Below are 14,863 nucleotides of genomic sequence, written 5' to 3' on the forward strand. Positions count from 1 at the left end.
CAGAGACTTTAATCTTTTTCAGGCCTCACGTCTGCTGATGGTATGGAAGGATGTGAGAAAGGGAACTGTGAATTGGGTAGGCATCCACAAACCTCTCATAGTACTGATAAAATCCAAAAGGGAGAACTGAGAAGCGGCTGTCTGAGGAGGGCTGGCTGGGTGCCCTGACACCTGACAGGGGGAAGAGCTAGCAAACCCAGGCTTTTTAAGGCCCATCTGATAGAGACTTGGAGTCCTTGGAATACAGTCTCCACCTGGAGGCAACCCAAGCCTGCCAGTCCATGGCAGGGATGGCATACCACTTCTGCCAGGCCAGGGCACCAAATCCAATCAGCGTGAGCATGGTGCATATGCGCAGGCGTGAATTTAACAGCAGAAAGGGGCAGGTGCACACAGTAAAGATGAAGACCAAGAAGGTGGTGGCCAGTGTGAGGAACAGGTTCAGAAATCGAAACATAAATTTCTGGGAACAGTTCCTAAGGTTCTCTGTCATCTCCAGTTGAGTCACTTGCTGTAGAGTTTCAAGCTTGGCTATACGACTCTTGAAAGTCTCCATGACCTCCTGCAGATGACAAAAACACATGCCATCATAAGAGGTCAGAAAGGAAATGCAGCCATTTACTTGAGTTCCTAAAAGGAGCACACCAGGCGTTGGTGAACTGAAGATTTAGAGGGAAATCGAGAACCTAGAGCACATACATGCTGAGGGCCCTATCTTGGGAGAGTCCATGTTTCCCAGTAACAGTGAAGGTCTCGTTTGACTCGGCCCTCACCCAATGTGACCTGAGACAGGGAGCCTGGCTGTGAGAGAGCTAACCAAGGACAAGTGTAAGGTGTGGAAGAGAATAATGCTATCTGTCATGGGAGAGGAAAATCCTTCACCCACATTTGTGACCCCAGGGTAAAAAGCAGGGGTTCCCAGCTGGTGTTCCCTGCACCATCAGCACTCCTGCAGGTGGTTGTGATGCATGCTCAAGTATGAGAACTGCAGTGCCCGAGTTCCCAGATCTGCTAAGGGGTTGGGGGAGGGAGGCATGGACATTAAGACTGGACACTGCTAGCTCTAAATAAAATGTGTGAGTTGCCATTAAACCCTCAGTGGGGGTTCAACTTAAAAATCAGTCTCTTACCTTGGTTTGGAGGTTATTCAAACAGATTCACACATCCTTTGCCTCTCTCATCCCTACATCCTTCCTTCTCACTGGCCCTTTCTCAAAAAGCTCCCCCATGAGGAACTCACCCATATTTCCTTGGCTCTCTCATAGGAAAGATAGGCCATTTGTTCTTCGGCACAGGCCAGATTCTGTTTGAGACGGTGAGTCTCATTCAGGTACCCTTGCAAGTGGTTATTCACCAGTTCTTCCATCAATGCTTGTCTTGGGAGCAAAAGAGAAAGTAATACTCCCTCAGTACCCCACCCGGAGCCTGTGCTGGCAATGAGTGGTCCTATATCAAGACTAGACTTGGGTTCAGGGTCCACCTTCCTCCTCTCGCCCCAGCTCCAGTCAAACCCAGCCTACTCCTCCAGGTTTGCACCTCGGCCACATCCACACTGATAGTCATGTATCTCCTATATATCATTCCCCTTTTGCAACAGCTTTAACAAAATAGAGATAGACTAGAAGTTGTAGAAATCAAAATCTAAATTACCCCCATATGCTATTAAATTCCATATGTATCCCCAGCACCAGTGTTTGGCATGCAGTAGTTATCTCATACAATTCTGTGGATTATAAAGGTGGAGCAGTCACAAGAAACCACATAGGGTATGATTTTCTTTGTATGAAATGTCCAGAATAGACCAATCAGAAAGACAGAAACAGAATAGTGATTGCCAGGGGCTGGGAAAGGAAAAGGTGGGGAGTGACTGCTAATGGGGATGGGGTTTCTTTTTGGAGTGATGACAATGTTAGGGTCTGCAATGAGGTAGTGGTGATGAGTGCACAATTCTGTGAATATACTAAAAACTATTGAATGGTACACTTTAAATTGATGAATTCTATGGTATGTGAATTATATCTCAATAAAGCTATTATTAAAACAAAAAATGAACATAGGACTGTGGTAATGGTTGCACAACTCAGTAAATTTACTGAACATCATTAAAATGTACAGTTAAAACAGTGCATTTCATGGCATGTAAACTATATCTCAATGGAGCTGTTAAAAAACACAAAGCATCACTACCTGTGGTTTATGGCTACACATGTAAGTAGTAAAAGTATAAAAATATGCATGAAAAAGGTAAGTGCCAAAGAGGATAGTCAGGTGGCAAGAAGGGGTATGGGACCAGGGAAAAGGGTAATAAGAGAGCTTCAACTGAATTGTTTAAGGTTTTGTTTTTTTTCTAATTTTTAATTGATTTTTAGAAAGGAATGGGGGGAGAAAGAGAGAGATTTGTTGTTCCACTTATTTACTCACTGGTTGACTATTTTTTAAGTATGTTCTATTGATTGTGCTATTACAGTTGTCCCAATTTTTCCACCTTTGACCCCCTCTGCCTGGTTCCTCCCTTCCCTCCAGCGATTCCTGCCCCCCAACTTAGTTCATGTCCATGGGTCATACATGTAAGTTCTTTGGCTTCTGCATTGCTTATATTGTTTTTAACATCCCCCTGTCTACTCTGTACCTACCCAATTATGCCTCTAAATCCCTATACCTTTTCTCCCTTTCTCCCCTTCCCCCTCCCAGCTAGCTGATAACCCACCAAATGGTCTCCATAGCTATGATTCTATTCCTGTTCTAGTTGTTTGCTTAGTTTGTTTTTAAAATTCAGCTGTTGATAGTTGTAAGTTTGTTGTCATTTTACCATTCAGTTTTCATCTTTTTCCTAAATAAGTCCCTTTAACATTTCATATAATAAGGGCTTGGTGATGATGAACTCCTTTAGCTTTACCTTGTCTGGGAAGCACTTTATCTGCCCTTCCACTCTAAAAGATAGCTTAGCTGGACAGAGTAATCTAGGTTGTAGGTCCTTGCTTTTCATCATTTTGAATTATTTCTTGCCACTCCCTTCTTGCCAGCAAGGTTTCTTTTGAGAAATCAGCTGATAGTCTTATGGGAACTACTTTGCAGGTAACTCTCTACCTTTCTCTAGCTGCTTTTAAGATTCTTATCTTTAATCTTTTGCATTTTAATTATGATGTGTCTTGGTGTGGGCCTTTTTGGAACCAACTTGTTTGGGACTCTCTGTGCTTCCTGGACTTGTGTGTCTATGTCCTTTGCCAAATTAGGGAAATTTTCTTTCATTATTTTTTCAACTAAGTTTTAAATTTCTTGCTCTACCTCTTCTCCTTCTGGCACCCCTATGATTCAGATATTGGTCCTTTTGGAGATGTCCCAGAGTCTTCTTAACTCTCCTCATTTTTTTAATTCTTGTTTCTTCATTTTGTTCTGGTTGAATGTTTACTTCTTCCTTATGTTCCAAATCATTGATTTGAACCTCAGCTTCCAAACTTCACTGTTGGTTTCTTGTGGATTATTCTTTATTTCCCTTAGTAGAGCCTTCATTTCTTCCCTTACGCTTTTGCCATATTCATTGAGATCTTTGAGCATTCTGACCACCAGTGTTTTGAACTCTGCGTCTAATAGGTTAGGTTGGCTATCTCTGCATCCCTTAATTATTTTTCTGGGGTTTTGCTCTATTCCTTCATTTGGGCCATATTTCTTTGTCTCCTGATTTTGGCAGCCTCCCTGTATCTGTGTACCAGGTAGAGCAGCTTTGATTCTGTTTTAGAGCACCTGTTAAATTGCGTGGGGGCAGAGCCTTGGGTATTTGCCAGGGTGGGGCAACCATGGCTCCGTGGGTGGGGAGGGGTCAAAGAGGGGACAATGCCACTGCTGGCTGACTTCTGGGGGCTTGCCTGATCTGCGCCCTGTTGCCAGTCACTTCACCCACTTCCCTTATGTGACTGGCGCCCCTTTAGCTGCTGTCCCGGTTGTGGTTCCCAGGATGGGTGAGTTTGCGTAGGTTCCAGGCTCTCCTGAGAAACTGGCAGTTTCTTCCGCCACCCCAACCCCCACCAGGTTTACTGCCAGAAGTTATGAGGCTTTCTTCTCCCAGCTCTAGAGCTCTGGGCTGCACAGTCTGGGGCTGAGCTTGCTGGCTCACAAAATGTCTCCCTGATTTTTTATCCACCAGAAGTGAATGTGGGGCTGCCCATTCTGCTGGCTCGCTGCCTCTCTGCCTCTCTGCCCCTGGCTCACTGCTGCCACACGGAGCCCTCTCTGCCCAACACCCAGTCTTAGCCCTCCTGCCCACCTGGATGAATATAGCTTCTTTAAGTCCTTGATTGTGGGACTTCTGTACATTTCTGGGTGTTCTTCTTTCTGGGCGATTCTCTGGCAGTTCTGGGTGTTTTTCATTTTTAATTTAGTTGTGTTCCTTCTTATGGTTGTACAATGAAGCAAGGCATGTCTACCCACACCTCCATCTTGACTAGAACCTCTTATTGGTTGATTCTTGTACGTGCTCTGACCCAGTAACAAACCCACAACCTTGGCATATAGGGACAACATTCTAACCAACTGAGCTACCTGGCCAGGGTTGAAGTTTTATTTCTTAAAAAAATAAGACTTGAAGCAAAAATGATAAATATGAAATTTGAGAAAGCTGGGAGGTACAGGGTAGGTGTACAATGTTGATCATGTTATTCTCTACATTTCCCCTGAGTTTGGAATGTCTCATAATTTAAAACATCTTTGAGGCTCCTCATTTGGACAACAGGAAGGATAGGCCAGAAAGACAGATGTCAGGAGGCTTCTAGCACTTTGATTTAGGGAAGAGCTGAGGAAGGCTTGACCCAAGCCAGGGGCGCTGACACTGAAGAAGAGAAAAGGTACTGGAGAGCACTGGAGACACAGAATGGCTGGGGACTGGCACCCTATGGAGAACAGGGCAATGAAGAACCAGACTCATGGCTGTGACTCTGACATGCAAAAGAACATAACCAACAGTGCTGTCATATAGACAGGGAATGTGAGGCCAAGAGGTATTTGGTCCTGCCTTAAGAACTGACTGACACCCACATGGAGATGTTCCCCAGGCAGCTAATAAGCTGAACACTCATTTCTTGAAAGCCAATTCATCAGGAGACAATTCATAAGAGTGTTGCAAGGGACATTGCATTAGTCTCTGCCCTGCTCCCTGCTGAGAAGGGAGTGGGCTGACAACATGGCTGAGGTTACTGCCCACAAAGAGGGGAAAAGCAGTCCACTCTGAGAGTAGATTCCTCATGATTGTCTTTCCATTACCACGAAAGATCCAATCACAAGAACATTCAAGATAGTAACTGTGTTTGACCATATTTTCATAAATATATTCTTCACGAACAGAAGTCAATGAATAGCTTCTTCATTAATGTATTTATAAAATTTTATGAATACATTCTTAAATGTATTCTTAAATAAAAAGATGTTAATTCATAAGGATATTTTCTCAGTCTCCCCATCCCTTGCCCCCAGCCTCCTTACCCTCTGACAGCAGTGTCCTGGCCATGGCATAGCTGACTCTCTTCACTGTCCCTCTTTCAGTAAAGGACTTTTCTCTGTCTAGTGCCTACAGCCACAGAGGCAAATGTACCACTCTGAGAAATGTTCTTGCAAAGACAAAATGATGACCAGTCAACCAAAATGCCCCCTGAATCTTCCAAAGCTAATAAGGCCACCCTCTCCAATACAAATTGTCCTAAACTATATTGTGGTTGCAAAAGATTATACTCTTGACTATACCTGAGGATTGGCTTTTTGGAAAATTGAGCTAGAACCTAGTGACCTGCAACTTGAGTGAGAAATCTGAGGTGGAGAAACAGATGTGGAGGATCAGGCAGCAAGGGTAGGGTTGGGGAATGCAGCAGGGATGGAGGAGCTCCTCCTGAGCATGTGTGGGCCCTAAATGCAATCATGCATATTGTTATAAGAGACAGAGGAGCTCTTACACCCAGTGAAGAAGGCCATGTGAAGACAAAACAGAGAGATATGTGAAGATGCTCACCTTCAAGACTAGAGTGATGTGGCCACAAGCAAAGGAGTCTGGTAGCCACCAAAAGCTGGAAGAGGCCAGGAATAGATTCTGCCTTAGAGCCTCCAGATGGAGCATGGCCCTGCTGACACAGTGACTTCAGCCAGGTAAAGCTGATTTCAGACTTCTGACCTCCATAACTGTGACAATAAATTTTTTGCTGTTTGAAGCCACTGAGTTCAGAGTAATTTGTTATAATAACTGTAGGAAACTCCTCCAGCCCTGGCTAGTGTGGCTCAGTAGATTGAGCACCAGCCTGAGAACCGAAAGGTCACCGGTTTGATTCCCAGTCTGGGCACATGCCTGGGTTGCAGGCCAGGTCCCCAGCTGATGGTGTGCGAGAGGCAACCAAATGATGTATCTCTCACACATAAGCATTCTGTTAGAAACTCCTCCAGGGTGCTCCTGGCATCACATGGGTAGAGACCAAGGTCAACATCCTACAATACACAGGACAACATCTACAACACAGAACCATCTGGTCCAAAATGTCAATAGCATTGAGGTTGCAAAAACCTGGGCTAGGAAGACACAATTTGGAATTTAGGGGCTACCAAGTTGTGGTTGAATTTAAGAGACTGAAATCTCAAAGATTAACAATACCAATTGTTGGCTAGAATATGGGGCAACTAGAATGCTCAACACTCCTGGTGAGAATATAAAATGGTACGACCATGTTGAACAACAGTTTGGCAGTTTCTTTAAAAGCTCAACATGCAGTCTGGCTGGTGTAGCTCAGTGGATTGAGTGTGGGCTGTAAACCAAAGGGTCACCAGTTTGATTCCCAGTCAGGGCACATGCCTGGGTTGCAGGCCAGGTCCCCAGTGGGGTGTGTGCAAGAGGCAAATACACATTGATGTTTCTCTCCCTCTCTTTCTCCTTCCCTTCTCCTCTCTCTAAAAATAAATAAATAAAATCTTTTTAAAAATAAATAAAATAGAAGCAAATGTTAACATTCATTTATTAAAAACAAAAAGTTCAACATACAGCCCTGGCTGGTGTGGCTCAGTGGATTGAGGGCCGGCATGCAAACCAAAGGGTGGCCGGTTCAATTCTCAGCCCAGGCACATGCCTGGGTTGTGGGCCAGGTCCCCAGTAGGGGGTGCTCAAGACGCAAATACACATCGGTGTTTCTCTCCCTCCCCTCCCCTCTCTCTAAAAATAAATAAATAAAATCTTTTTTTTTAAAAAGTTCAACATACAGCCTTAGCAAGTGTGACTCAGTTGGTTGGAGCATTGTCCCATAACCAAAAGTTGCTGGTTTGATTCCCAGCCAGGGCACATACCTAGCATATACCTAGGTTGTGGGTTCTATCTGAGTGCATGTGGGAGGCAACCAATCAATGCTTCCCTCTCACATCAATGTTTCAACATACATCTACTCTATTATCCCACATATGAAACTATACAGGGTGGGGCAAAAGTAGGCTTACAGTTGTGAGTACACAAAACGCAGAGTTTATTCTTGTATTATTATTGTATTATTTTCCAGAAAAACAACTGTAAATCTTCTGTTGTTGCCCTACCCTGTATGTTCACAAAAAGACTTGTACCAGAATGTTCATAGCAACTTTATTCATAACAGGCCCAACTGGCAGTAGATGAATAGGTAAACAAAGTTTGTTGCATCCATACAATAGAATACTGATGAGCAAGAGTGAACTGCTCCTACACGCAGCTTAGATGACTCTCAAGATTATTACACTGGGTTAAAGACACCAGACACAAAAATGGCATAGTGTATGATTCCGTTTACATGAAATATCAGAATATACAAATCCATAGAAACACAAAGCAGATTGGTGGTTACCAGGGGCTAGAGGAGGGAGGCAGTGATGGGGTCTCTTTCTCAAGTGATAAAAATGTTCTAGAACTAGATAGAGATGATGGTTTCACAACATTGTGAATGTACTGTCACTGAATTATACACTTTAAGGCAGATAATTTTACATTTTGTGAATTTCATCTCAATTAAAAAATAAAAAAAGAAAGCCCTCTTGAACTCAAACAGATTTACCTGTGAGAAGTGTCATAGGATTTTTCAGTTTGAAAGCTCAGTTCAGAATGCACCAGAGAAGACATGACCATCACAGAGGCCTGGCTGGTGAATTCATAGGTATGGTGACTGGGTTACACTTCATTGAGGTGAATACATACATCACATGCCCTTTTCTATATCTGCATCTAGCTCACATAAAGGTTTCTTAAAAGATTTGAAGAATCATTTAATATAGACATATTAAGTGCAATGAATTCTTGTGCCCCCCCTCACCTAACTTAGGAAGACACACAGCCAGGCCAGGACATGCGGACATGCTCTCAGGTCTGTACTTCCTAGCTGTATGGCCTGCTTGTGCCTCTCAAGATTCTGTCTCCCCATCTGTAAGGTGGGTGTCTGAACACTACAGGTGAACAATGCTATGGGTTCCCTGTAGTCACTGTTACTATGTAAAGTCATTGTCAGCCCGTTCACCATTCCTCTTGGTAAATCTGAGTCCCACAGACCTACTTTTTTTGCTTCTAATGTATAATAATCAAGGTAAGCTAACTATTGTAGCCAACAACCAGAAAATCTCAGTGGCTGGACACAATTAAAGTTTATTTCACACTCATGGCACAGTCTAATGGTGGGCGGTTAGCTGGCTCAGCAGTGCAAGCTTGTGGAATTCACAGAGTCTGGGAGGAGGTACTCCTTTGCACAGCCAGCAGATACTGATTTGCTTAAGGGGTTAAAAGTGTACCTGAGTATAACAGTCTCAGTGGCCTGGGCAGTATGGAAACATGAAGATATATATATAACTGCCACCAAAGCAAGACCAACTGTGGTCTTGCTTTATATAAATCCAACCTTGGAAATGTTCTTTTGACAAAGAGGTCTTTAAGAGTGCCAAGACTGCCCTGGCTAGGTGGCTCAGTTCGTTGGAGCATTGGCCCGTATACCCCCCCCCCCAAAAAAAGGCTGTGGGTTTAACCCCTAGTCAGGGCACATAGCTAGGTTGTGAGTTTAATACCCAGTCATAACGCATACCAGAGGCAACCAACTGATGTTTCTCATGTTTCTCTCACATCCATGTTTCTCTCTCTGTCTCTTCTTTCCTCTATAAAATCAATAAACATCCTTGGGTGAGGTTTGTTTTTTTTTTAAGAGTGCCAAGATTTTAGGTTGTGTTGCCATGTCCTGTGAAAATTCCCTCCCCAAAGAAATCTGTAATTCTGATTGCTTATCTTACTTGACAATGGGTTGCCCCATAAAACTTTAATGGCCCTTTATAGAATCATCAAGCAATGCAAATGCAGGTAAGATTTCCCCATGAAAACAGCCTAAATGAACTACAGAGTTCTTCCTTTCATGAAAATGCTGAGTATCTTGGCTCATCTAAGTGAGTCCCTCCTTCCCCTTTTCCCCCACTTATTTAACAAATATTTATTGACTACCTACAAATGGCAGGCAGTTTTAGGCATGAAGAATATAGAAATGGACAAGATAAAGCCCCCTTTTCATTCTAGTGGAGAAAAAGGATTAGAGTTAATGAAGACTGCAGGGATCAAAGGAGGGAGTGTGGCACCTTTGAGGGCTAGTGGGACCCTGAGAAATAATCGAATAGGAATAGAGGTCCTTTGAGTTTGCCTTTTGGAGAGGGTGGACCTCATCTTGTCTTGTATGAAAATAAAATAAACCCACCACACAGTGAGGCACACAGTGCCCAGAAGGCAGTCATTCTGAGAATAAATATCCCATAAGTGACATTGTGCCCCAGCTTAGCCGTGAGCACAAGTGAAGGGATCCGGGTTGGCAAGGGGACTCCACTCCTGCCCTCACACCAACCATTTCAGCAGACAGGATGGCAAAATGCCTCCCTAACTGATGATGGGTGTCCACTGGGCTCACCACCACCTCAGCTGTCTTCTGACATTCCAGTTAGAGCCACAGCTGCCGGACCACATGGTGGGGCTGGAGCTAGAGCCTCATTTGCCAGCAGAGGGCCACACTGGCATGCAACTGCAAACAGGAGATGAGCCTTCTTCACTGAGAGGTGTGTGGGAAACAGTCCCCAAGAGGAATGCTGAGCTGCTCCTTACCTCCTCCCTGGCTCCCCTTCACCCTCCTACAAACAGTCCTGAGGACTGTCCCCAGAGCCAAAGCAGCAGAAGGGGTTCCACCTCACCTGCATTTCTCCTTCTTAAGGGACTCCAGTGACACCTGCAGGTCTGTCAGATACTTCTCCTTTAGGCTGTGATAGGATACCTGGAGGCTAAGGTGGAACTTGTCAACTTCTTTCAGCTCTTCCTTCACCTTCTGCAATAGCAAGTTTCGCTTTCTCTCTGAGGACTTCCCCCGCTGTAAGGCTGGGAAGTGACTCTCCAGAGGGAAGTGTCTGTTGGACAGGTTGGTGGACAAGCAGTCTTTCCCACCTGGCTTGGCAGGCTCCAAAAATGGGGCCCTCTCACTAGGCTGCTGGCAGTTGTCCAGACTGCTTTCCACCTTCAGCACTGAGCCTTTGTGCCAGCAGCTCTTCTCCAGCTCCTGTAGCAGCTGGTGACACTGGCAGAGCCTTCGCTGGATCTGGGCGATGGCGGCAGAGGCACGCTGGTTTACCTTCTTGAAGGCCTGCCTGATATGAGGAATCTGGTGCCGGTTGGTTTTGGACACCAGTTTGAGATAGCCCACAGCGTTCTTGTCCTGACTGGCCTTCTCCATTTTCAGCTACTCTAAGAGGTAGCAGATGAGGTGCTTAATACTATCCTGTAAGTTCCAGGCCATCTCCCCATCCAAGAGGCTGGAGTGGCCACTGGGGCCCTCCTTACTAGATGACAGGGACCTCTACGAGGGAATATTGGAGGAGAGGGCTGCACTTGGACTCTTGGTGTATTCTGCCTGCATTGGGAAACAAATGAAAAATGAATACTTTTATATAAGCTGCAAATAGCAGAATTGAACACATTATTGTCTCACTCTATGAAAATACTCACATGTATGCACAGACACTTATATATGCAAGATTTGTGCATTTAAGATGGGCCCAACACAGAACAGAGAAGTCTAGTTCATCTTCCACACCCCTCTCTCCTCCTTTCCAGCACCCAATTTCTTGCTCTATGGGTGTGCCTCACTATGACCCCCAGATGGCTAGAATCTCCCCTCCATTCCTACCCCTTCAGTTCTTGGGCTTCCTCTCTTCCAAGAATTACCAACTGTGCATCTCAGTTGATTAAAAACTGTTCTTGTAAAGTATGGAACAAACTCATTCCCATTGAGCCATAGCCCTTGCTAGATTGCTACTGCCAAGCAGACAGAAGAAACAGGCAGAGAGTTTTGCAACCTAACAGGTTTGTTCCTTTATCCAATCATTCATTCAACACATTGCCTGATTGCCTACCATGTGGTACAGAAGCCAGACACATTCATTGGTCTCATAGAGCTCATAGTCCAGGGAGAAAAATTCTACTGTGACACAAATGAATGACTCTCACATGGTGAAGGATAACAGAAAGAACTCTGCCTTTGAGACAAAACCCAGTTCAAATCCTGACTCTACCATGCTACCTTGGGCAAGTTAATAAACTGCTCAGAGGGTGAGTTTTCTCATGTCTAAAGATGGCCATAGCTATATAGCTGGAACATAGTGGGCCAGGGAAGAGTAAATGATAATGACCTAGGAGAGGTCAATGGGGTCTGAACAGGTAGAGCCTCTCCTGTTTCTACTTTGTAAACATAAGTGCCTTCGTGACTGTTTCTGATGTGAAAGTGCTCTCTCAGGGGCAAGTCAAGAGTGATTAAATTGTAATGGATAGCTAGGTTCCATGTATTTATTATATGCAAATTATACCTCAACTTGAAAAAAAGCACAACGTGAAGAAAACAATTGCCGGGTCCTTCTTTGTCTCTTGTTATATAGCCTCTGATTTAAACTCTTTTTGTCTGATATAAGTATTGCTATCCCAGCTTCTCTGTTTTTTTATTTCTATTTACATGAAATATCTTTTCCATTTATTTATTTCCAGTCTCTGTGTGACTTTCAATCAGGAGTCTCATGGAGGCAATGTAGGCAGAATACGTACAGCACCCCCCTCTTTTTTAAACCATTCAGTTATCCTGTTTATGCAATGGAGTATTTAGTCAACTTCAATTGAAGTAATTATTGATAGGTATGTGCTTATTGCCATTTTAATTGTTTTCATTCTACATTATAAGTGCTTGGTCTACTATCTTTACTATTTGTTTGACTTTATCAGTACATATTTTATAGAAAAACTGATCATTACCAGAGGGTTGGGTGGTGGGGGTATGGACAGAAAGGCTAAGGGGATTAGGAGATAGAAACTTGTAAATAAGTCATGGGGGTGTAAAGTACAACATAAGGATTATTAATATCAATATCACAATAACTTAATATGGTGATGGATGGATAATGGACTTTCTGCAGTTATCACTTTGTAAGGTATATAAATGTTAAATCTCACTATGTTCTGCAGCTGAAACTAATACAGTATTGTATGTCAACTGTAATTCAGAAGAGCTTTACATTTCAGAATAAAAATTAGACATAAAAAAAACACAACGTGATACCACTATGCACCTGGTAGGTTGGCAGAACTTAGACTAACAATAATAAATATTGGCCAAGATATGGAACAACAGGAGCCATCAATCACTCCTGGTGGGAGAACAACTGGTACAAGCACTTTGGAAAAGCATCTGTTAATATTATAAAGTTGAAGGCATGCATACTGAATGGCCCAGCAATTGCATTCCTAGGTATGTCCTTGGGTGAGAGGAACACTAATGTTCCCAATAACCAACTGCTAGAAACAATCCATGTGCCCATTGATAATATAATGTGTAAATGAACTATATATAATGTATTCAACAATATACTACTATATAGCAATGAAAATGAACTACAACCTTGAAAACATGAATGAACAAGAATAATGTTCAATGAAAGAGGCCAAACATAAGAGCATCAATACTATATAGGGTTCCATTCATATAAAGATCAAGATCAGGCAAAACAAAATGATGTTTAGGCAAGTATACATAGGCAGTAAAGGCTATAAAGAAAAGCATGTGTGTTGGTAGCATAAATGTGAGGATTGTGGTCCCCACTAGGATGGAAGAAGGGAATGGGGACTGGAAGAGACATGGGGAGGCCAGGGTGCTTGTCCTGAGTACTAGTTAAATATGTGTTCACGTTATCATTATTTCCTAAACTGTATGTTGGTGTTTTCTGTACCTTTATGGATATATGTCAGATTCCATAATTTTTAAGAGTTTTAAAATGTTCAATAGATGGATTTAACAGAAGATTAGAAATGGCTGGAGAGGAAAATTAGTAAATTGTAAAACAGCCAAAGAAAGCACAGAAACACAGAGGCACAAAGAAATAGAAAATTTCAAAAACTTGAAAAATACAAGACATGGAAAATAGAGTTAGGAAGTCTAACAAAAACTTGTTATCCTACAGGGAGGAGACAGAGTGAGGCACTGGCAAGATTTTAAGAGATAGTCACTAAGAACTTCCCAGAACTGATAATGGACACAAATCAACAAATTCAAGAAGCCCAATAAATCCCAAAACAGGAAGAACAGAAATAGATCTACCTAGACATAAGATCTTAAAATCAGCCACATTAAAAAAGCTGGTATCTTTAAAATCATGCCTTTTAGACTGAGAGCTGACTTCTCAATGGCATCAATGAAATCCAGAAGAGAGTTGAATAATATCTTCAATATGCTGAGAGAATAACTATCAGAGAGAAAAAATAGGTCCTATTAAAAAAAAAACAGAATTCTGAATATCTTCAAACTTTTTAGCAAAGTACTAGGAACTAGAAAATAATGAACTAATGTCTTCCAAATTTGGGGGGGAAATGATTTTCCAACCTAGAATTCTACATCCAAACTAGTCAATTGTAAGGCTAGACTAAAGACATTTTCCAACATAAAAGTACTCATGTATTTACCTCCTCCACTTTCTTTCTCTGGAAGTTACCAGAGAAGGTGATCCACCAAAACCACAGAAGAACCTCAGAAATAGGTGGAGATGGAATCTATGAAACAGGGGCCCCAGGCCAAAAAAAGAGGCAAATGCAATCTCCATGATAATGGCATGGGAGCCTAGGCTGGCAGCTGAGCCATGAGTCTGGAGCACAAGCCAAAAGGCTCCAAGAGAGAGCACTCCAAAGAAATGAAATTAATGAAACGTCGGACATCTTTGACTAGCTAGAGAGGACATATAGACAGTTGGCAGAAGTGCTGACCTATATAGCAGAGAACAAGCAACACAGCGATTGGGGGAGACAAGCATTAACTCTAAGAAAAACAAAATATTGGGAGAGAACAGAAACATCATCAGAGTAATGACTCAGCTGTGACCAGTGTTTCATGGACTTGATAATATGAACACCAAGGAATGATCTAACCCAAATCATTGTATATCATACTGGAAGGATGGGGGGCAGTGAATGAAAGAGCTACATCATTGTCCTTTATAGTAAAAAGTCATTTGATAAGTTCATATATATATATATATATATATATATATATATATATATATATATATATATATATATATAAAGAAATAGCACTCTATACAAATTTTTTAGAGAACTGGAGGTAAACGCCAAAAGAAACAGCTAAAAAGGTAGAAAGGGGGTGATTCTGGAGAGTCTGGAGAGTGGGTGATTGGATGGGTGCAAACCAGCGATCACTCTTTTTTTGTCATAAACCCCAAGAGCCATTTACTTGTTGGACCAGGGGTTGGCAAACTGTGGCCTGGTTTTGTACAGGTGTGAGCTAAGAATGATTTTTACATTTTTAAATGGTTGAAAAAATCAGAAAAA

General features: G+C 42.7%; 1 protein-coding gene across 1 annotated transcript; it reads right to left on the minus strand.

The window, feature by feature from the left end:
* Positions 1–205: 205 nt before the first annotated feature.
* TEX28 (testis expressed 28) lies at positions 206–10,901 on the minus strand. The gene is given in 3 exon segments (XM_045845484.1): positions 206–562; positions 1,241–1,376; positions 10,186–10,901. Coding segments are annotated over 3 exon segments (1,209 nt in total).
* Between the last annotated feature and the right edge of the window lie 3,962 nt (positions 10,902–14,863).

The sequence above is a fragment of the Phyllostomus hastatus genome, unplaced genomic scaffold (genome assembly GCF_019186645.2).
Source record: "Phyllostomus hastatus isolate PE091 unplaced genomic scaffold, TTU_PhHast_1.1 phas_contig_471, whole genome shotgun sequence".
NCBI classification, from domain to species: domain Eukaryota; kingdom Metazoa; phylum Chordata; class Mammalia; order Chiroptera; family Phyllostomidae; genus Phyllostomus; species Phyllostomus hastatus.